The sequence below is a fragment of the Lepidochelys olivacea genome, assembly GCF_965140295.1.
Source record: "Lepidochelys olivacea isolate rLepOli2 genome assembly, chromosome: 19".
NCBI lineage: Eukaryota > Metazoa > Chordata > Testudines > Cheloniidae > Lepidochelys > Lepidochelys olivacea.
Window position 1 is genome coordinate 10,875,113 of NC_140429.1, and position 20,489 is coordinate 10,895,601.

At 57.4% G+C, this 20,489-nt stretch overlaps 1 protein-coding gene across 1 annotated transcript; it reads right to left on the reverse strand.

The window, feature by feature from the left end:
* Window positions 1–620: 620 nt before the first annotated feature.
* On the reverse strand, window positions 621–17,789 carry LOC311510177 (putative methyltransferase-like protein 24). The gene is made up of 5 exons (XM_084609667.1): window positions 17,490–17,789; window positions 7,598–7,696; window positions 6,670–6,812; window positions 4,503–4,734; window positions 621–3,417 (listed from the first exon to the last, which is right to left on the reverse strand). The coding sequence occupies exons 1-5, from the start codon at window positions 17,742–17,744 to the stop codon at window positions 3,100–3,102; spliced, it is 1,047 nt and encodes a 348-aa protein (XP_084465793.1). The 5' UTR covers window positions 17,745–17,789; the 3' UTR covers window positions 621–3,099.
* Between the last annotated feature and the right edge of the window lie 2,700 nt (window positions 17,790–20,489).

Genomic DNA, 20,489 nt, shown 5'->3' on the forward strand with positions numbered 1-20,489 from the left:
TGTGTCTGGGAGGATTCTGCTTCTGTTTCTTGTTCTAAGTTGCAGGGCATGTTTATAAGGAGCTTGCTAGTGTCACTGGGAGCCCTCTCAGACAATTAACATTGTTCAGTCTTTAAAATGGGCTAAGCCCAGGGGCTGATTCTTGCAGGATACTCAGTGATACTTGTCAGGAGGAAGGATCGGCTCATGATTAAGTCTTGGGCCTGGCAACCAAGAGGACCTGGAGTTTATTACAGCACTGAGTCTCACATCCTCACAGGTATTTAGGCTCCTGACTTCCACTGAATGGAAGTTAAGAGCCTAAATATCTTAGAAGGGTAGAGTGTTGTTATTACGTTATAGAATGAGCAGGAAGGGAGGGAGGTTCTGGCAACATCCCAGTGCCCAAAGCAAAGGAGCAGGCCCTCTGAATGTCAACAGGTCATTCCACCCCATTCCTGTAAGGGTATGAGTGTGAACCAGCTGGTGCTTCCATTGAATCAAAAGAGCCCCGAGGTTCAGATCCACAAAGACCCCTGGGTCTTAAGACCTGATTTTGAAATCCACAAAGACCCCTGGGTCTTAAGACCTGACCTGGTCTTAACACCTAAGAGTACGGAGGAGCAATAACAACCTCACAGTTAAGGTGTCAGCAAGTTTTCTCTTTAATTCTTAAGCGCTTAGCTTTGGAATGGAGGTGCAGGAGCAGCCCTTTCTTCTCTTTCTCCCCCCCCATAGCTGGCTGTGGTTTTTCGCCCAACAGGGACCCGAGCCAGTGCTGGTGGAGGGCAGTTACAGGAACACGGTGACATTTACTAATCAGCTCTAACCTTAGATCCACACGCAGACTGTCTCGCTTGCTGTCTTGTCTCCATGGAGACACAGCAACCTTTGCTCACTAGTTAATGGTATCTGGGAACAGACACCACCCTTCCTCCCAACACCCTCTCCCGCACACCGGGAGGAAATGGGAACTTGCCCACTGCAGGAAAACCTGTCTCTTTCCTGCAGGACAATTTGCTTCTGAGACTGGGGAGGAAGATGCCCTGTTTGCGTTGCTAATAGAGAAGCAAGCAGAACAGGGCCCTGCGTGTGTGATTGGGGGGAGGAGGGGGCGGGGGACTAGTGCTAGTTACGGTGGAGCCTCACAATAGTTTAATAGCTGGAGAGATCATCTTATTCTCCACAGACCCGCCAAGAAAACATATTCAAGGGTTTTTTTGTATTGCAGTAGTGATAAGGGTCTCTGTCCATAGAGTACAATGGTGTCCTTGGCAGGGTTCTACATTGCTAGGCAGGGCAAAATTTGTGCAGTTCATGGCTCTCTGGTGGATGTCCTTCCCTCCTCCTTTCTGCAGCTGACACACGCAATCATCCAGCCCCGAGGGTCAGCCGGGCTTGATTATTTAACAGCAGATTTCGGGGTCGGTGCCAATGAAATCAGCCAAGCATCCCGAGAGGTTAGGGTGACCCAGATGCCTCGGTTTCCTGAAGTTATAGTCACACATACCAAAAAAAATCCTCATGTATTTAATACCGACATGACTGAGTGACCTGGGGGGCCTGCTACGGCAGCAGGAAAGTCAGAGCACAAAGCAGGAACTCTGCTGTACACAACTTCCTGGGACAAATGCAGTGAGTTCCAACTGCAAGGGGGGCCAGGAGCATGCTCCCTTCCCAGAAGTGCCCTGCTCTCATCTATTCTGTTCTGCAATTAACATGGGAAAGATGCCCATTACCTGCTACCAGATAATGACTATGATTAGGCGTATCTCTGCAGCCAGCCGAGATCTAAATGGTTTTGCGCACTCCAGCAGAATTTGCAGTTACAAAAAAACCAAGAGCAATAAAGTGTAAATAAAAGACTAAAGAAAATAGTGTTGTCCACCACGAAAGAATGCGAGCAGAACCAGCTCTAATGACATTTTATAGCACCATTCGGTGCTAGCGGTCAGAGCCTTGGGAGGGATGAAGCAAAATAACTGGATGCAAACAGACCCAAACCTTTGCCCAAAATTCGAAGCTGAACTTTACTTTGGCAATTCCAAAAATGTGAATAGCCTTCCTCCCCCAGCCCCCTTGTTTTTAAAAATCATTTACAAATTTGCACTCCCTGGTTCTGGACAAAAACAGATGAGCTGAAATAAAATGAGACGGGCATGTCGTCAGGACAGCCTAACCCAAGTCGTAGGAGTTGCTGTCTCAAGAGAGAGCCAGCTCTCATGGGATCTCCAGCCCACTTTGTAGACGGCATGTGGGTGCAGCAGTGCTCACAGGGCCAGATGAGTCTTTGTGGAACGTTTCTGCATCATTAAATATAGATGTTGGCTGGAAGTCTGAAAGGCGCCAACAGGAGTTAGGTGCCCAGGTCTAACTGAATCCGAGCGTGAACTGGGCACCGACCTCCTTTACTCTGAAAATCCCAGATGATCTTAACAGCACCAGGCCGAGAGGTTGCCGGTCCCTGCAACAGTTGCAGATTCCGTGCCTCTCGCTTCCATTTGGCAAACGCACTTGTTGATGCATCCAGGCTAGAATGGCTCCCCCAATAACAGAGCACTGGCAATTCATCTCCCTTCCTTCCCAGGTCTGCTGTGGCCATTTCAGTGGCTTTTGGAAGCGGGGGGCCAACACAAACAGCAGCCAGAAGCACTGCTGTACCTTCTCCCATGAGGCATCAGCTCAGCTTCTTATTGCCTGCACTGCCAGGTCTGGGTGCCCGGCACGCTCCTTGCTTCATCAGGAAGGACGAGAGCTGGACACTCAGGCTCTTGCGTGTGCTCAAGGCCAGAGCAGTGGTTAGATGGTCTTGTGGGACAAGGTATTTGGAAGCTCCGCACCTTTGAGTCTCAAACTGGTTTTTAGGCCCCGTTGAAGCATCCATCTGAGTAGCCTTTGCCGCCAGAGTCACAGGCCTTGGACCTCAGTTAGCGCATCCTGGGTTCATCTTCAGAACCCCTTTGGCTGCATCATCCATCCCTGGGATGCAGCAGAAATACAGATTCCACCCGGGGTGTGTTGTGGCCAGCTGGGACCTAACAAGCACACCCATTCCGAGCTCGGCCAGGAGCCAGGTTTGAAAATACCCAGCCCCATCCTCACAAATTGTTGTGCCCCCTTTCAGTACATCCAGGACGTGTTGACCCAGCTCAGGGTGTAGGAGCTGCTGGCATTGAAGAGTTCTTTGTGCAGGAAGAGCTGCGGCTTCTGCAGGTCCTTGAAGCTATGGAAGAGCCGAAAGCCTCTGGCCTCTAGCGCCTTCAGCAGGCTGTACCAGTATCGCACCACGGCTGCCTCGCTCCCGCTGACCTCAAAGCCGGGCCAATGGAGGTGGATGGTGAGGATCAGCTGGTGCACTACGGCCACGGTGCCATCCACGAGGATACTCTCCAAAATCTTCCACTCGGCACTGGCCAAGTCTGCCTCCAACACGTCGATCTACCCCGGAGAGAAAGAACAGGCAAACTCAGCTCCTCTAGTCAGCACTGCCCAGGGACCGGTGCCGTCACGGGAGGGGACTAGGCCGGGGCTGGCCAAGAGACGTCTGAAAATGAGACATCTGGACACGCCTGGAAGTGGTGAAGAAATAAGCCCTACTGCTCTGAGCCAAGCCCTGCCAACATCCTTGTTTAAGGCTGTTTCTGAGAGCCGAGGAGTCAGCAGGCCCGAAAAAGGGGAGGTGTCCATTGACGTTTGCAGCCTGATCCAAAGTCTATTGAAGTCAATGGAAAAGCTTTGGTCAGCGCCAGTGTGCAGTTATTCTGTTAGCAAGAGCGGAGATGCCCTCCAGCTGGGGACTGGCCGAGGGATGGATTAGACCAGAGGGACTCAGCCTGCTTTACATGGCCCTTAAAAGCAAGTTCTACTCGTGGGCACCTCCCATCACAGCCTCCCAACTGGACCCTTCGCTTTCCCGATGGCAGCCAGAAAGCCCAGGAATGCCCAGGGGTAGCAAGAGGATGAGATGGAAGTAAAATCAGCTAAATGTGGCAGGGGTGGGCTTTTTGGTTACATCCCCCTATTTCATCTCTATGCTGTGGATTTCGGCTCTCTGGGATCAGGCTGGGGCATTTATTGGGAACAAAGGCCCAGATCCACAAAGATATTTAGGCTCCTAACTTCCACTGAAATCCACAGAAGCAGCCCTATTGCTCTAGGATGGAATTTTCAAAGGAGCTGGGTTCCCAAACCCCATTAAAATCCAATGGGAGTTGGGCGCCTGATTCTTAGGCACCTTTGAAAATTCTAGCTCTAACTTCTTCAGGTCACCTTGCACATCAGTTCTGTACTCTCGCATATTCACTGCCCTTCCAGTTTTGGTGTCTTCCTCAGCTTGGTTTGAGGTTGAATTTACACCAAGGAAGACGTGAACTAGAGGCCTGAGATGCAAAGAGGGAACTGGATTTTAGCCATGGAGCACTCTTTGAGACTCACTGGATTAGACAATCCAATAAGGCTTCTCTGTCTTTGACATCTAACGGATGGATGGTGATGTGGGGGATGATGCTATCAAATGCCATTACCTTCTTGTGGCCGAAGTCCTCCATGATCTGATTTAGCCTCTTGGCACGGCTCCTCCGTCTCTGTGAGGAGGTGACTGGGCGTCGCTCGTGCCAGTCCAGCCACAGTGCATGGTGCTGCACCTGTCCTTTCTGCCAGAGGTCGGTCTGCTTGTACGGGGTCAGGCCAAAACTGTGCACCTGGCACTGCAGTTCACTCATTCGCTGGCTGAACTCAAAGCCCCTTTTGACCATGCTACAAACGAAGAAAGGGAGAGAGGCACTTTCAGGCTCTGCAAAGTTAGGCTGACCTGCAGAATATGCAGGTGCAAGGCAAAGCAGGATGGGTAATGTTATGCAAACTGAGGCAAAGGCACCCTGGCTGACTTGGTTCAGCCTTCAGCTGAGGTTCAAAGCAGGCGTGTTTTCTTTACCCTTCGTATTGCTTTTCAGATGCAACCTGTCACTGCCCCCACCACTGCCAATAGGGCAGCTAAAGGGACTGCAAGGGGGTCATAGCTGAAGAAGCAAAGGGATTCGCTGGAGACATCAGATCTTATGGACGTTCTGCAGCTTCAGCCCTGGTCTGCACGTATCGGTGTGAACCCTTTTCCAGAACTGGTTCCCAGCAACGGTACCAGTTTAGAAAACTTAAGTTCTTAGCTGCACCAGTCAGTGCCCACTGCACATACCACCCCCCGGCCTCTGTCCAGTGTTGCACCTTTAACCTGCCTTGGAGTTTTGGCTGCTCTGAGCCCCAAGCATTGGGGCAGACTGGAGAGCAAGAGAAAGGGAAAAGAAGGTTATATCAGAGCACCCGGGCCCAGTTAAGGGAGGGAAGGGCAGCCCAGAGCACCGACTCTCATGACAGGTGGGCACCCTGGCACTGTTCTGGGTGCTGCTGGTGCCGAACCTCTGCTCTAGAGCCCGCAGGCTCAGCGACCTGCTCAAAAGGGATCCCAGCAGGCCTGGAATCTCCGAGTCAGCAGCAGTCACTGGTCAGAGCTGCCCGGGTGCACATGGATCAAGAGCAGCTTCTTCCCCATCTGCACCTGCAACCAGTCCGAGCTGAACAAGCACAAGAATGAAGCCTTGTTAGAGGCCAGGAGTTTCACACAGGCCTTCGGGGCTCGGTGTTGGCTTCAGTCACTGTGGCTAGTCATGACTCAGGCAGCCAGAATGTACCCAAGAGGGGATGGTGTTCACCACAGCAGCTGACTCATGGGCGTGTAACAGACTCGCAGACAGGGAAGTAGACGGCTCCCAGGACTGGTGAGGGAACGTGGTGATATTAACCTCTTGGTGGCCAGTCTCATGTCACTAGCAACTGAAAAGTCACTGTCTGCAGGCCGGGTGATGGCCTGTGTGAAATGGGATGCTGATCCTTCTTGGTGTGTATTGTGGGAGTTGCACATTCCTCTGATGTCTCTGGTTCTGGCCACTACTGGAGATGGGAGGCTGGATTAGGTGACCATTGGTCTGATCTGGCCTGGCAAATTCTAATGGGCAAATCTCCAGCACACACAAAATCCCCACCACGATCAGCCCTTCTGTTGGCTGTCTGAACCAGGCTGGGGCTGAGCCGGCCAATGAGACCAAATGACTCTCCCACCCCTAGAGAAGAGTCCATCCAGAGCTGGGGTGCACACATTGGTGGGTAGCATGTAGAGCGGGAGCTGGCCCGGCTGCCAGCTCTGCTGCCCCTGTTCTGTGACGCCAGGGACCTGTGCTGGCAGGGGCTCATAAAACTATTGCTTTTAACCAGCACTTCAGTCTAGAAAATAGACCCAAAGACGGACGGTTTGCTCAGGAGGCCTCCGTCCCGAGGGGCCCAGGATTTATACCTGATGGAAGGCCATGGGGTCACAGAGCAGAACTGGTTGGAAAAAGGAGCCCCCAAAACCCGAGAACCCCCATTCTGAACATTTCTTACTGGTTTTTTCAGAACTTGGATGAGATTTTTCAAACACTGAAAAGTGTCGGTTGGAAAAACCGGAGAGTTTTGTTTGGATGCAATTTGAATTTTCCACGAAAAATGTTACTGAAAAAGTCAAAATCCAAAAAACAGTGACCAGCCCTCCTGTCGAGTAAGTATCAGTCCCGACCACCCAAATCCATCCTTCCTCAGCCGCCCTCCCTGCCTCGGTCCCTCCGCAGTTGGGGTGCCCGCCCACGGGAGCCCCGTGCTCACCTGAAGGTATAAACCAGGCACCTCTCCTGCTGCAGCTTCAGCGACCCAGTGGGCATGTGATCTAGGCACACTCGCCACGCCCCGGCAGTGCCGGCTGTGAAAGCCTGGAGACCAGCCTGGCTCAGAGCTCGGGAGCAGGGCAGCTGAAGGAGAAGGGAGAACAAAACCGGCCCTTTAGCTGGGCTGTGGATTGGGTTCATAACCAGGGGCTTGCGAGGTGCTTGGCCCTTGGAAGCTCTGTTTTCATCACGCCTCAGCAGCCATCCCCTGCCTGAGCCCAGTGGCGGCCAGTTCTCATCAGCCGTATACAGAGGCAGTTCTCCTCCCCCACCGAACCTGCTCTTCGTGTCTATGCCAACAAGCCAGCACCATCCCTCTCCAGGAGAGCTCACTTCAGCTCAGGATCCTCCAGCCCAGGTGCACCAATGCCCCGAACCCTAATGGCCCCATAGGAATGACCCCTTTCCCCCTGCCCTGGGCCTCCTTCCTAGCCTACCTCTGTACTATCTAGAGACCTCCCCATTCCATCATGGCCCTCAAGGGATGGGACTCTGCAGGGCTGCCTCGTCTCCCCCACAGGCCCCAGGGAGCTTTCTACAGCACTGGTCGGGGATTGGGATTTTATCTCCCCCACCCCACAGATGCTGCCCGTCTGCAAGCCACCAGGCCACTCCTCTCTGATATGTGAGAGGCGGGTGCCAGAAATGAGGGCAGAAGAGGAGAGAGCGGAGCAGTCACTGGAGGGTGGGGGGGAGGGGGAGTAATCGGGGGAGAGGCAGAACCCCAAATGCAGGTCACTGCTTCTCCAGCCTAGAGTCTTATCCAGCTGGAATCCAGGCTCTTTCCCAGGTGGAGTGCCTGCCGGAGCTTTTATTCCCACCTCTGGGCCATGTTGTGTAACCAGGGGCTGGCGTGGTGAGTGACCTACCTGGGGGGTGCTGATGTACGTAAGGAACCGCTCGGCTTCGCTTCGGAGGGACTGGCTACTCCCAGCCCAGGGCTGCAGGGCCACCTCCTGATGGGTTTTCTAAGGTCACGGAAATAAAACGCACAGTGAGTCAAGGGCTGGGAGCGCTGGGGCATGCTGGGAAACAAACCAGCCTCGGCTCCTGAGTGTCTAAAAGGATTCTGACCTGGCGGAGGAACCAGCCAAGGCACTGAAGGGTTTAATAACCCAGAAACGCTGGCTCCGCACGGCAGCACCCCAGGAGACTGGGCTTTTATCGGCTACGCGGGGCTGGGCAGCATTTGGATGGGAAACTTCTAAGGACAGCCAGGGTGCTGCAGGGAGACATGTAAGTGACGCAGTGCTCCTCTCCTCTGAGTCTCTGCTGACCCCACTGCGCTGCGCAGTCCTAGGGGGCAGGGAGCAATGGGTAGGTAAAGCCATTAGGGGGCGCTCTCCCCTTTGAGTCAGACTGGCCCCAGTGGCCCAGCACAATGCTAGGGGGCGCCGTGCTGCAGGGAGCAATGGGTAGGTAAGCCATTAGGGGGCGCTCTCCCCTTTGAGTCAGACTGGCCCCAGTGGCCCAGCACAATGCTAGGGGGCGCCGTGCTGCAGGGAGCAATGGGTAGGTAAGCCATTAGGCGGCGCTCTCTCCATTGAGTCAGACTGGCCCCAGTGGCCCAGCACAATGCTAGGGGGCGCCGTGCTGCAGGGAGCAATGGGTAGGTAAGCCATTAGGGGGCGCTCTCCCCTTTGAGTCAGACTGGCCCCAGTCGCCCAGCACAATGCTAGGGGGCGCCGTGCTGCAGGGAGCAATGGGTAGGTAAGCCATTAGGGGGCGCTCTCTCCATTGAGTCAGACTGGCCCCAGTGGCCCAGCACAATGCTAGGGGGCGCCGTGCTGCAGGGAGCAATGGGTAGGTAAGCCATTAGGGGGCGCTCTCTCCATTGAGTCAGACTGGCCCCAGTGGCCCAGCACAATGCTAAGGGGCAGGGAGCAATGGGTAGGTAAGCCATTAGGGGGCGCTCTCCCCTTTGAGTCAGACTGGCTCCAGTAACCCAGCGCAGTGCTAGGGGGCAGGGAGCAATGGGCAGGTAAGCCATTAGGGGGCGCTCTCTCCTCTGAGTCAGGCCTGAACCCAATGGCCCAGCGCTGTGCTGCTGGAATGGAAATTTCTTTTGACTGAGGTGTGAAGCTGAGGCCCTGATCAATCGTTCATAGCCACTATAAGCTCTTCCGACACATTTCACAAAGCAGGGGCGCTAAGCCCAGTGTCCTGGCCATATTCCAACTCAGGTAATTGTGCTCTGCCTGCCTACAATTCTCCCTGCAGTTTCAGCTGTGGGGTTAACACACACACCACCACCATCACTAGCCGACCCACACTAGAGAAGAGGAGTGTCATGAAGCATTGCTGCAGCTGACCAGGGTCCCCCACTGTGTGGGTGAGCTCCTGTCGGATTTGCCTCCCCAGAGCTGCTGTGGCAAAATGATGGGGCTGTAGGGCTGACCAGCTAACGCAGGAGACTTTGCATTTCTAGTGCCTCTCACCTGAGGGGTGCCACGTTCTTTACAAATACTGCTTAACCATGTCTCACAACCCGCTCCCCCATCACGCCCCCACCCCCACCCCAGCAGTATTACCCCCATTTTCCAAGTGGAGAAACTGAGGCACAGAGAGGGTGAGTAACTTGCCCAAGGCTATGTTGCAAGTCGGTGGCAGATCCCAGCATAGAGCCCAGTAGTCCCAGCTCATAACCCTGTGTTCTGACTCCTAGGGAATGCTGTCTCCTGCACGAGACACTCCACGGACAGTTCCCAGTACTGTGCTCCAGGAGAAGGAAACAGAAGCTCTCTCCCTTCCAGCATGGGTGGAGAAGGGGCAACGTGGGAGACAAAGGCCCCTTTGCACAGGCAGGAGGCTTTGAGTACAAAGGGAAAGTCAGCTACTGCAGGAGAAGGGCTCTGTATCTGCTCTGCCTTATCAGTGAGATCAGCAATAGGCCTGCAAACAGCCCAGAGCCTCCTGCTGCTGCTCCTGGACTGGCAGGTCGTTAATTATGGCCAGAGCCATCCTGAAGCATAAGCAAACTAATGACCACCTGGGGCCCCACATCCCAGGCAAGCTCCATCCAGCTCACAGGTTGGCTCAGCCTCCCTCTGCACAGGTAGGGTCAGCAGAGCCAGCTCCCTGCCGGCCCCGTTCCGGCAGCAGGATCAGAGCACGGGATGGGGGGGCGGGGGGAAGTGGCGGAACCTCGGCAGGTCAGGGCTTTATAAAACGAAAAGCTGGTCTTCATGCCAACCGCCTCCCTGTCCCGCCTCCCACGGCGGCCGGCGGCCTCCCCACACTCAGAGCCCACCACTGGGTTTTCATTGCCTGCTCCCTATGCTGCTACACAACACCAGAGCTGGACAGCCAGGCCTCCCAGGGCTTGAACAGGTACCTTGAAATCCAGGGCGAGCCAAACCCCTCCTGCACTGCGGCCCACTGTCACGAGGCACAGGGGCCACTGGACCAGCAGATATGTGTCCTAGCTAAACCTTTCCCCCAGCCTAGCCCATGGTCCTCCCTCCCGGAGCTGCCACGTTCTTGGCTTCATCACCCACATGTTCCCCAATGTTCAGCGGTGGTACCAATCTGCAGACCCTACCCGCATCCGTCTTGGGGGCATGGCGAGGGAGGTGGGAACTGGGGAGGTGTGGAATGAATGGAGAGGCATGGGGGAGTGGTGGTGAGGGGCTGGTGATGGTAAGGAGGTGTGAGGTGGGAGTGGCAAGGTGTGGGGGGCAGCGGGTGGGGTACTGGTGGGAAGGGGCTGGAAGAGAGACGTGGGTATTGGTGGGGGTGGTGGAGGAGAGGTGGAATGCTCAGGGGTAAGAGAGTGGAGAGGTGAGGGGCACTGGTGGGGCTGATGGGGGAGGTAGCGGAGGTAGGGTGGGGGCACTGCTGGGGGCTGATCGGGGGGGAGCAGAGGAGAGGTGGGGGGTGGGGGCACTGCTGGGGGCTGATGGGGGGGAGCAGAGGAGAGGTGGGGGGTGGGGGCACTGCTGGGGGCTGATGGGGGGGAGCAGAGGAGAGGTGGGGGGTGGGGGCACTGCTGGGGGCTGATGGGGGGGAGCAGAGGAGAGGTGGGGGGTGGGGGCACTGCTGGGGGCTGATGGGGGAGAGCAGAGGAGAGGTGGGGGGTGGGGACACTGCTGGGGGCTGATGGGGGAAGCAGAGGAGAGGTGGGGGGTGGGGACACTGCTGGGGGCTGATGGGGGGGAGCAGAGGAGAGGTGGGGGGTGGGGGCACTGCTGGGGGCTGATGGGGGGGAGCAGAGGAGAGGTGGGGGGTGGGGGCACTGCTGGGGGCTGATGGGGGGGAGCAGAGGAGAGGTGGGGGGTGGGGGCACTGCTGGGGGCTGATGGGGGAGAGCAGAGGAGAGGTGGGGGGTGGGGACACTGCTGGGGGCTGATGGGGGAAGCAGAGGAGAGGTGGGGGGTGGGGACACTGCTGGGGGCTGATGGGGGGGAGCAGAGGAGAGGTGGGGGGTGGGGACACTGCTGGGGGCTGATGGGGGGAGCAGAGGAGAGGTGGGGGGTGGGGACACTGCTGGGGGCTGATGGGGGGGAGCAGAGGAGAGGTGAGGGGTGGGGGCACTGCTGGGGGCTGATGGGGGGGAGCAGAGGAGAGGTGGGGGTGGGGGCACTGCTGGGGGCTGATGGGGGGAGCAGAGGAGAGGTGAGGGGTGGGGGCACTGATGGGGGCTGATGGGGGGGGAGCAAGGAGAGGTGAGGGGGCACTGCTGGGGGCTGATGGGGGGGGGGAGCAGCAGCAGCGATCTGGCCTGGAACTGCAGCTCCTTCAGGACTCAGCTGAAGTGGGCGAGCTCCCTGCGTCCCATGCGGTTCGCAGGCATGAGGGGCAGGATGGGACACGGGTCCCCTATCGGGAGGGGAGGGGGCCGTGGGTGCTAATATCTCCTCTTAATTATCCTAGACACAAAGGGGCTGGGCCCAGCCAAGATCAGCCGCGTGGGGGATGGAAGAGCAGGAGATGCGAGGGCGAGTGGGGACCCAGCACGCCGCTGGAACCTCTCCCTCCCAGCCAGAAGGAGGGCGCTGGAGGCTGGACAGCCCCCGCTGCCTGCTGGAGCCGGCCCAGGCTGCCAAATGAACTGGGGGGGGGGGGCAGGAGGGGCGCGAGGCTAATCTCCACGCTGATTCGGCTGAATTCCCAGTGATGGAGGTTTCTTCTTTTTTCTCCCCCCTCCGCGATAACAAATAATAATATAATCCCCTTAATCCCTTCCCCTCGGAGCCTGCATTCCGCACAGAGACAGGAAGAGCAGAGCTTCTCCCACCGCTGATAACTCAGACAATCCGGGCCCCTGGAAAATGAACGAATGCCTTGGGTTACATTGTGCCCCCCAGCTGAAGAGCTTTGCCCTCCCCTCTCGGAGGATTCACCGCGGCCAACCTCTCCCCACTCACCCCGCAGCCCCTCCGTCACCCACGCATTCTTCCGGTTGTTCGGGGCCCCTTTCTACCTCGGGCTAGGCCCTGCCCAGGCTGCCTGGAATCAGAGCTGGGGGTGATATTTACCAGCTCTGGGACTGGGCCCTGACTGCCCATTGACATGTCTCTTTCGCCTACCCGCTCCCAGATGTCACCGGCTTCTGCCGGCGAGGCAGGCTGCGTGGCATTCGGGCAGCAAAGCGTTCAGCGGGAGTGACAGCCGAGAGCCTGGCAGGGCGGCAGCCACCTCTCAGCAACACAAGCAGAACCTCCACTGCAGTGGCCAAGGCCCCCCTACTACACACAACCAGCTGCCGAGCTGGGAAAAGAAGCCACAAGCCCTGATTCAAAGCCCCCTTTGGGTCCCGTCCACCCCAGAACCAAGAAGAACCGGATACCCAGTCCCTGCTCTCCTCACTCAATCATATTCCCTCCCAGAGCCGGGACCAAAGCTCAGGAACCCTGACTCCCACCAGTCCCCCTACTTGAATCTCTAAATCACACTCCCGCCTAAAGCCAGGAATAGAACCCAGGTGTCCTGACTTCTTCCATCCCTCCCTCCCTATCCGTTCTGGTGCCTGGATTTTGTTTTAGACAGTTGTTGTGTACGTACATACATGAGCACACACACAGCAAGTAAATACCACCCCTACCCCCTACATAAATCAACCTTCGCTTTTATTCTCTAGCTCTCCTTTCCCCGTGCTTTGCTGATCTCAGCTCCTCCGGCCTCCAAAACAGCTTTCAAAATTACTGGAGAGTGGAGACCTTTGAAAGCTGCCCCCAGCTGTGTCGGCTTTTGGTTTCCCTCCCCCGCAGGCTCAAAACACGACAGCGAGGGCCACGTTTCTGAAGCCCCACACAAAGGATGAGTAGTGTGCCAAAGACAACCCGCCCTTCCCTCCACCACCACCTTAGCGCACACGCTCACTTGCTCTTGCAAACCAGATGCCCAGGGTGCACACGCAGACAGAGGAGGCATGCGTGTTTTGCACAGCACTCTTGCTAGGCAGGGCTTTGTAAATTCAGCCCCCATTAGTTCAAAAGGCACCAGGCTGTGATTGCTTAATATACAGTCAAAGTCGGAGCAGGAAGGGGCTTACATGGCTCAGGGGAACAGTGACAGGCGACCAAAGTTGCTGGTTCAATTCCAACCAAGGGCAGTAGTGAGTGAACGTCACCGTCCCCTTGGCTGGTATGTGAAATGAGTTTGCTGGGCCTCAGTCCCGTTTCTACCAGGGAAGCATGTACCTCCTAACCCCCTCCCCCCACATCAGAGCTGGGAGGGCTGGCTGCCAGCCTCCCGTCCTGAGGCCAAGGGTTAAAGGGGCCCTAGAAAAGTGCTCTCTGGCTCCTGGGTGTGGCACTCCTGCGTGAGTGAGAAGCGTGTGCTGCTGGGGAAGGGTGACCCTCCCTGGGAAAAGCAGGGGAGGTTTGGCGTTGCCGCTGCAGGGAGAAGTCTCACCTGTGCAACGTGGGAAAGGAGCTGTGCACGGCACAAGGTTTGGAAGAACCGGATGCTGTTCCCATTTAATTGACAGAGGTGACTGCACCCCATGAGCGCCTGGCCCCGTGCCTGTCAGTCAGAAGGCTCAGGAGAGGTCACGGCATCGCGCCATCTCTCAGAAACTCCCTCCCAGACACCGGGACACTTCCTCCTCTCTGAAAATCTCGCCGGAAAGCCATTCTGGCCAGGAGATTTAAAAACAAACAAAGGGAAAGGCTTCCGCTAGCAACACACACTCAGCCCACAGGAAACGTTGCCACAGGGGGTGACAGAGTCAAAGTCTTCGGGGGGGGGGTGCACAAGGAGGACAGCTTTATGGCTAGTAACAGGGGCCGGATGGTGTCACGGCTACAAGCAGAGGTCTGGCTGTCAGGAGATTCAGTCTATGCCCAGCTCTGCTACTGACAAGCTGGACAAGGCATTTCCCACCCCCATGCCTCAGTTTCCCCATCCATAAAACAGGAATAGGAGTTCTCCAGGCTGTGAGGGGAATTATTGGCACAGGGCATTTTGATCCGCAGCTGGAAAGCTCTGGAGAAAGGGCAGATCGTGAAGTCCGTCGCTAACTCCCTATCTGACCTCACTCAGGCAACACTCCCAGTGAAATCAGTGAGAAGTTGCCTGCCCAAGGGAAATCTCGAAACCTTTCAGGCCACATCTGCTGTTGAATCAAGGTGCCAGATCTGGCGGATCACAGGTCTGATCTGGCACAACACTTTCCTTTTCTCTTCAGCTTGTGATTAACATGCCAGGTGACTAAAGTTAACAAGTATAAAAGATGCTAGGTAGGAGTAATGGCTGTGATTTCCAAAACCAGTAATTTTAATGAGAATCGAGTGGCCAGATTGCAGAGGCAGCTTTGAAAATCTCAGCCAGCATCTATTGGGATTACATATAATAACTGGCTACCATGTTTGTACCTCACTGCCCTCTTCTGACTGAAATTAGAAACACACAACAGTGTCATAGACTCTATACTGGTAACAACTAATGAAGATTCTCCTTTGGAACCACTCATAGTGGGCTTTCATAGAATCATAGACTATCAGGGTTGGAAGAGACCTCAGGAGGTCATCTAGTCCAACCCCCTGCTCAAAGCAGGACCAATCCCCAACTAAATCATCCCAGCCAGGGCTTTGTCAAGCCTGATCTTAAAAACTTCTAAGGAAGGAGATTCCACCACCTCCCTAGGTAACACATTCCAGTGTTTCACCACCCTCTTAGTGAAAAAGTTTTTTTCCTAATATCCAACCTAAACCTCCCCTACTGCAACTTGAGACCATTACTCCTTGTTCTGTCATCAGCTACCACTGAGAACAGTCTAGATCCATCCTCTTTGGAACCACCTTTCAGGTAGTTGAAAGCAGCTATCAAATCCCCCCTCATTCTTCTCTTCCGCAGACTAAATCCCAGTTCCCTCAGCCTCTCCTCATGAGTCATGTGTTCCAGTCCCCTAATCATTTTTGTTGCCCTTCGCTGGACTCTTTCCAATTTTTCCACCTCCTTCTTGCAGTGTGGGGCCCAAAACTGGACACAGTACTCCAGATGAGGCCTCACCAGTATCGAATAGAGGGGCAGGAGGAGTTGAGCTCTATCCCCACTGCCACTGCAGAGTACTGAGTTGCCCAGGTGTGGCTCAGAGCCAGCTGCAAAGTCCTACGTGACTGTGGATTTGTGTGTATATCACACACTCCCCTGTACCCAGGGTGTGCAAAGTCTCAGAACAGCATGTTCAGACAGGTTGTAACACCTGGGCATAGCCGTGTGTCTTAGCACACAGCAGCCTCCATGCTAAATTCCTTCCCTGATGCTGAAGTCGGAGCGCGAATGCAGTTTAATGCTGTTTTATGTTTAATCTCTCTCGTGTTGTTTAACAGTAATCTTCAATAAAAGCCTTCAACTGGCATCACATCTAGTGCCGGGGCTGTGGGGTGAGGCAGTCACTTCACCAGCGGAAACCCATCCATCCCCTCTCTGCCGCTGTTGATACGGTACCAGTCTGAACCCGTGGATAGTTAGCCTGAAGCTCTCCGCCTGCACTGGTACACACACGGCGGGTGGTTTTAGATGTCTGGATGACGCAGACGAGAACAGTCAGATGGAGAGGCTGCAAAACCCACACCAAAAGCCCCCCCCCCAACCTGCAGCAACGTCCCTGTCCATCCCTCTCCTCCCACCGGGTCTCCTGCCACCGGTGGCCGTGGATGTGGGTATACCTGCCACGACTAGCCCTTTTAACGGGGGGCCCCAGGTGTAACAAGACTGGCTGCCCAGGGGCCCTTAATAGGGGACTGATTGATCTAGACTGTGTCTGCGTGTGTGTAATAACCGTGCTTCCTCACTCTCTTCAACAGGGGATTGTGACAGCACATGCCTGTCCTGTGTGCAACAGCCCCGGCTGGGTCTCTGGGAGAGGGTTCCTGGATGTGAGTAACAGAGCTGCAATGCGTGACTGTGAGATCGCACGGGTGTGGACATGCATGCAGGTCGGTGCGTGGACCAGAGGGAAGGGGGATGCGTCAGGACTGCTGTCTTGCTTCAATTCTGCCCTCCCTGCAGTGATCCCATGAATTTCCACCCGAATGAACCCCCGGGAACTCTTCAGAGCCCTTCTCTCCTTGTAGGCAATTTGTGGGCGTCTGGAACTTTTCTCAGCCTTCCATGCTGCAAATGGATGGGGCTGCTCACTCGAGGGTGGAGGGGATGGGATTCCTAGAGAAGTGGCAGGGCGGGGTGAGGGGAGGCAAATTCCTTCTTTGTTCCCAAGGGAATAGAAAAGTTAGAAAACCTGCAGTCCCCCCTCTGGCTCTACTCACCCCGCAGCCAGAATCCCTGCAGCAAACCTGACAAGCCTCATTATAAAGAAACTCTGCCCGTTACAATAGGAAGCAAAGCTCCTAATCTCAGCAGACAGAGGCGTCGCAACAAACCAGGACAATTCACAGACACCCCTCAAGAAGGCAACTAAAACAGCACGGAACACGTCTCTCTACCCTGGAGGTTCGCTCCTGCCTGCTGCAATGCCAGCCAAAATTTCAGCACATGGGCAAGGCTCCACCCTGGCCCCCATCCAGCAAACCTTACTGAACCGAGTAGCACTTTTACGCAAGGAGGCTCAGGGCGAGCATGCAAACCCATCTTTGCACGAGAACGGGGCTGCAGAATCAGGCCCCATGTTAATGCAATTCCAAACCCACCTCCTGAATAGAAAAAAAGCCATAATACAGAGGGGCAGGGACCCCCAGGGAGATGCCAGTAGAAGAAGTAGATCACTGGCCTATGGAATCCAGGCTGGGCTGGTTAATCTCAGGGCTGCTCATTAACCAGGAGCACAAGCTGCCAGCCCATAGGGTCACTGCAGCGGTGCCCAGCCCTGGACTAACCTCCACCCTGGGGCTGGCCGTTCATCGCCCTCTGCGTCCTTTTGGCTTGGGCCCTTCCAGACATTAAATGCACCCACTTCCCCGGGTTCCTTACGTGCCCCTTCGGCCTGAGTCTCGCTCTGAATCCCGTTCCTCAGAAGCAGCAAGCAAAGGGAGAGAAGAGAAGGAGATTTAGTGGGGGCAAGCGCAACCCCCACCTCCACCCCAAAACCAGACCGTCTTTCTCCCTCTCCCTCCCGCACCCGCTCAGGGGGGTCCAGTGCAGAGGGCGCAGGGGCGGGGAAGGGAGTCAGGACAAGGAGGAGGAAGGCTCTTTGAGAGCCAGGGGAGGAAGGGGGAGCAGGAAAGAAAAGCCAGAGAGGCGGGAAGCCAGGGGGTGGCTAGTCTGGAGTTCAGCGCTTGGGGAGGGAGCCGGGCGCCCCGGAGAGGGGCTGCGGGGCAGAGCGCAGGAGAAGCGGGGCAGGGGGCTCCGGTTCCTTACGGGCGGGCCGAGGTTCTCGTTCTCATCCTGGTAGCGCTGCAGGGAGCCCGGGCTGCGCCCGCCTGGCCCCCCGGCCGGGGCTGCCGTCCCCGCGTGGCGGGGGGCGGCGCTGCCCGGGGCGGGCCCCCCGCGGATGGTGATGATGGTGAAGGGCCCCGGCGCGTCCCCCGGGCGGCCGGAGCGCAGCAGGATCTGCCCCAGGCTCAGCACCCCGCAGCCCAGCAGCAGCAGCCGCAGCGCCGAGCCGCCTCCCATGGCTCCCGCCGGCTCCTCCACCTGCAGCCCCGGCCGGGACCGGCCCCGGAGGAGGGGCGGCCGGGGAGGGGCCGCGCAGCCCCCGCTCCCCGCCCGGCGGCTGCATTCCTGGGCTCGGGCTCCCAGGCCGCGCCGCGACCCTCCCTCCCGTGGCGAGCTCGGGGCCAGGCGCTCAGTGGGGCCGCTGGACCCGGACGGAGGCTGCTCGGACTCTGCCCAAACTTTCCCCTGCCCGCCGCGCTGGGCCCAAGCCCCCCCCTGCCCCCTGCCCTGTCCGTGCCAGGTGCCCAAACCCTCCCCTGCCCCCTGCCCCCTGCCCTGTCCGTGCCAGGTGCCCAAACCCTCCCCTGCCCCCTGCCCTGTCCGTGCCAGGTGCCCAAACCCTCCCCTGCCCCCTGCCCTGTCCGTGCCATGTGCCCAAACCCTCCCCTGCCCCCTGCCCTGACCGTGCCATGTGCCCAAACCCTCCCCTGCCCCCTGACCTGTCCGTGCCAGGTGCCCAAACCCTCCTCTGCCCCCTGCCCTGACCGTGCCAGGTGCCCAAACCCACCCCTGCCCCCTGCCCTGTCCGTGCCATGTGCCCAAACCCTCCTCTGCCCCCTGCCCTGACCGTGCCAGGTGCCCAAACCCACCCCTGCCCCCTGCCCTGTCCGTGCCATGTGCCCAAACCCTCCCCTGCCCCCTGCCCTGTCCGTGCCAGGTGCCCAAACCCTCCCCTGCCCCCTGCCCTGACCGTGCCAGGTGCCCAAACTCTCCCCTGCCCCCTGCCCTGACCGTGCCAGGTGCCCAAACCCTCCCCTGCCCCCTGCCCTGACCGTGCCAGGTGCCCAAACCCACCCCTGCCCCCTGCCCTGTCCGTGCCAGGTGCCCAAACCCTCCCCTGCCCCCTGCCCTGTCCGTGCCATGTGCCCAAACTCTCCCCTGCCCCCTGCCCTGACCGTGCCAGGTGCCCAATCCCTCCCCTGCCCCCTGCCCTGACCGTGCCAGGTGCCCAATCCCACCCCTGCCCCCTGCCCTGTCCGTGCCAGGTGCCCAAACCCTCCCCTGCCCCCTGCCCTGTCCATGCCATGTGCCCAAACCCTCCTCTGCCCCCTGCCCTGACCATGCCAGGTGCCCAAACCCACCCCTGCCCCCTGCCCTGACCATGCCATGTGCCCAAACCCTCCCCTGCCCCCTGCCCTCTCCGTGCCATGTGCCCAAATCCACCCTGCCCTGTCCGTGCCATGTGCCCAAACCCAACCCTCCCCCGTGCCCTGTCCGTGCCAGATGCCCAAACCCGCCCCGGCCCTGTCCGTGTTACATGCCCAAACCTGCCCCTGCAACCCTGCCCTGTCCTTGCCAAGTGCCCAAACCCACCCCTGCCCTGTCCGTGCCACGTGTCCAAAACCCCCCCTGCCACCCCTGCCCCCTGCCCTGTCTGTGCCAGGTGCCCAAACCTGCCCCACCCTCTGCCCTGTCCATGCCACGTGTCCAAAACCCCCCCTGCCCCTGCCTTTTCCGTGCCACATGCCAAACCCTCCCCTGCCCCCTGCTCTGTCTGTGCCACGTGCCCAAACCCTCCCCTGCCCCGTGACCTGTCCGTGCTACATGCCCAAACCCTCCCCTGCCCCCTGCCCTGTTTGTGCCATGTGCCCAAACCTTCCCCTGCCCCCTGCCCTGTCCGTGCCATGTGCCCAAACCCACCCATGCCCTGCGTGTCTGTGCCATGCCAGTGCCCAAACCCTCCCATACCCTGCCATATCCGTGCCTTGTGCCCAAACCCTCCCATGCCCTGTGTATCCATGCCATACCCATGCCATGTGCATGTCCATTCTGCGCCCATGTATGTGCCCAAACCCACACCAGGCCCTGCTGTGTCTATGCCGTGCCACGTGCCCAAGCCCAACCCAGACATGGGTGTACCCAGCTCCATGCTGTCCCACATCCATGCTAGACGGTGCCCAGACAAAGCCAGGATGGTCCATGCCATAATTTCATAGCCCAATAGTCTATATTGCTCAGACCATGCCTACCCGCTATTGTCCCCATCCATGTCTATCCAGACCTTACTGGGCTCTGGACCTAGGCAATGCTGCCAACGTGGCAGCTGCAGGAGGCCCTGGGCTCATGGGGCTCCCATCCCGGCAGGGACACATGGAAATGCTGCTGGTGGCTTGTTTACTGCTGCACAGGGTGGTGTCTGGGTTATTGGGTCCCCCCCCCCCGACTGGATCTGTGCGTGTTCTCTCCTACTCCCGTGGGGATGAGCCTCTCCCACAAGGGGCAGGGCGAGGCAGTGTGGCCCAGGTGGGGTTGTACACTAAACTTTAGGTCTTGCAGCAACGGGGTGGCACTTGTATGGATTTGCCAAGGACCCACATTTCCCAGGGCAGCTCTGTTTATGCAGCCTATGCCAGGGACAATGCATTGCCATGCCTAGCCCCGATAACGGCCAATTAGCTGGCTATGCCTCACCCGAGCCATATGCTGAAGGGCCTGGACCATGCGGTACAATGCTAACCCTCTATATAGCTCAGACTGTTAGCGAAAGTAGATGGATTTCTGATGGGTCCATCACCATGGTATCTGAGCACCGCACCGCATCTGCACCAGGCCTTCCCAAAGCCCTGGCCATGCTTTGGAGAAGTCTGCCACCTCCCACAGATCCTGCTGAGAGCAGAGCTAACCTGAAAAGAAGCCACAGGCTCCTTTGCCCTACATGGTCCCTTGCCTTATGGAGAGGCGGTGCGGTCTGATCGACAGACC

Excerpts from the sequence above, each read along its gene's own strand:
- LOC311510177 (XM_084609667.1), bottom strand. The coding sequence starts at position 17,744 with ATGGGAGGCGGCTCGGCGCTGCGGCTGCTGCTGCTGGGCTGCGGGGTG. Across the intron at positions 6,813-7,597 it reads CGTACATCAGCACCCCCCAG|CTGCCCTGCTCCCGAGCTCT; the intron begins GTAGGTCACTCA and ends CTTCTCCTTCAG. Across the intron at positions 3,418-4,502 it reads AGGACTTCGGCCACAAGAAG|ATCGACGTGTTGGAGGCAGA; the intron begins GTAATGGCATTT and ends TCTCCGGGGTAG.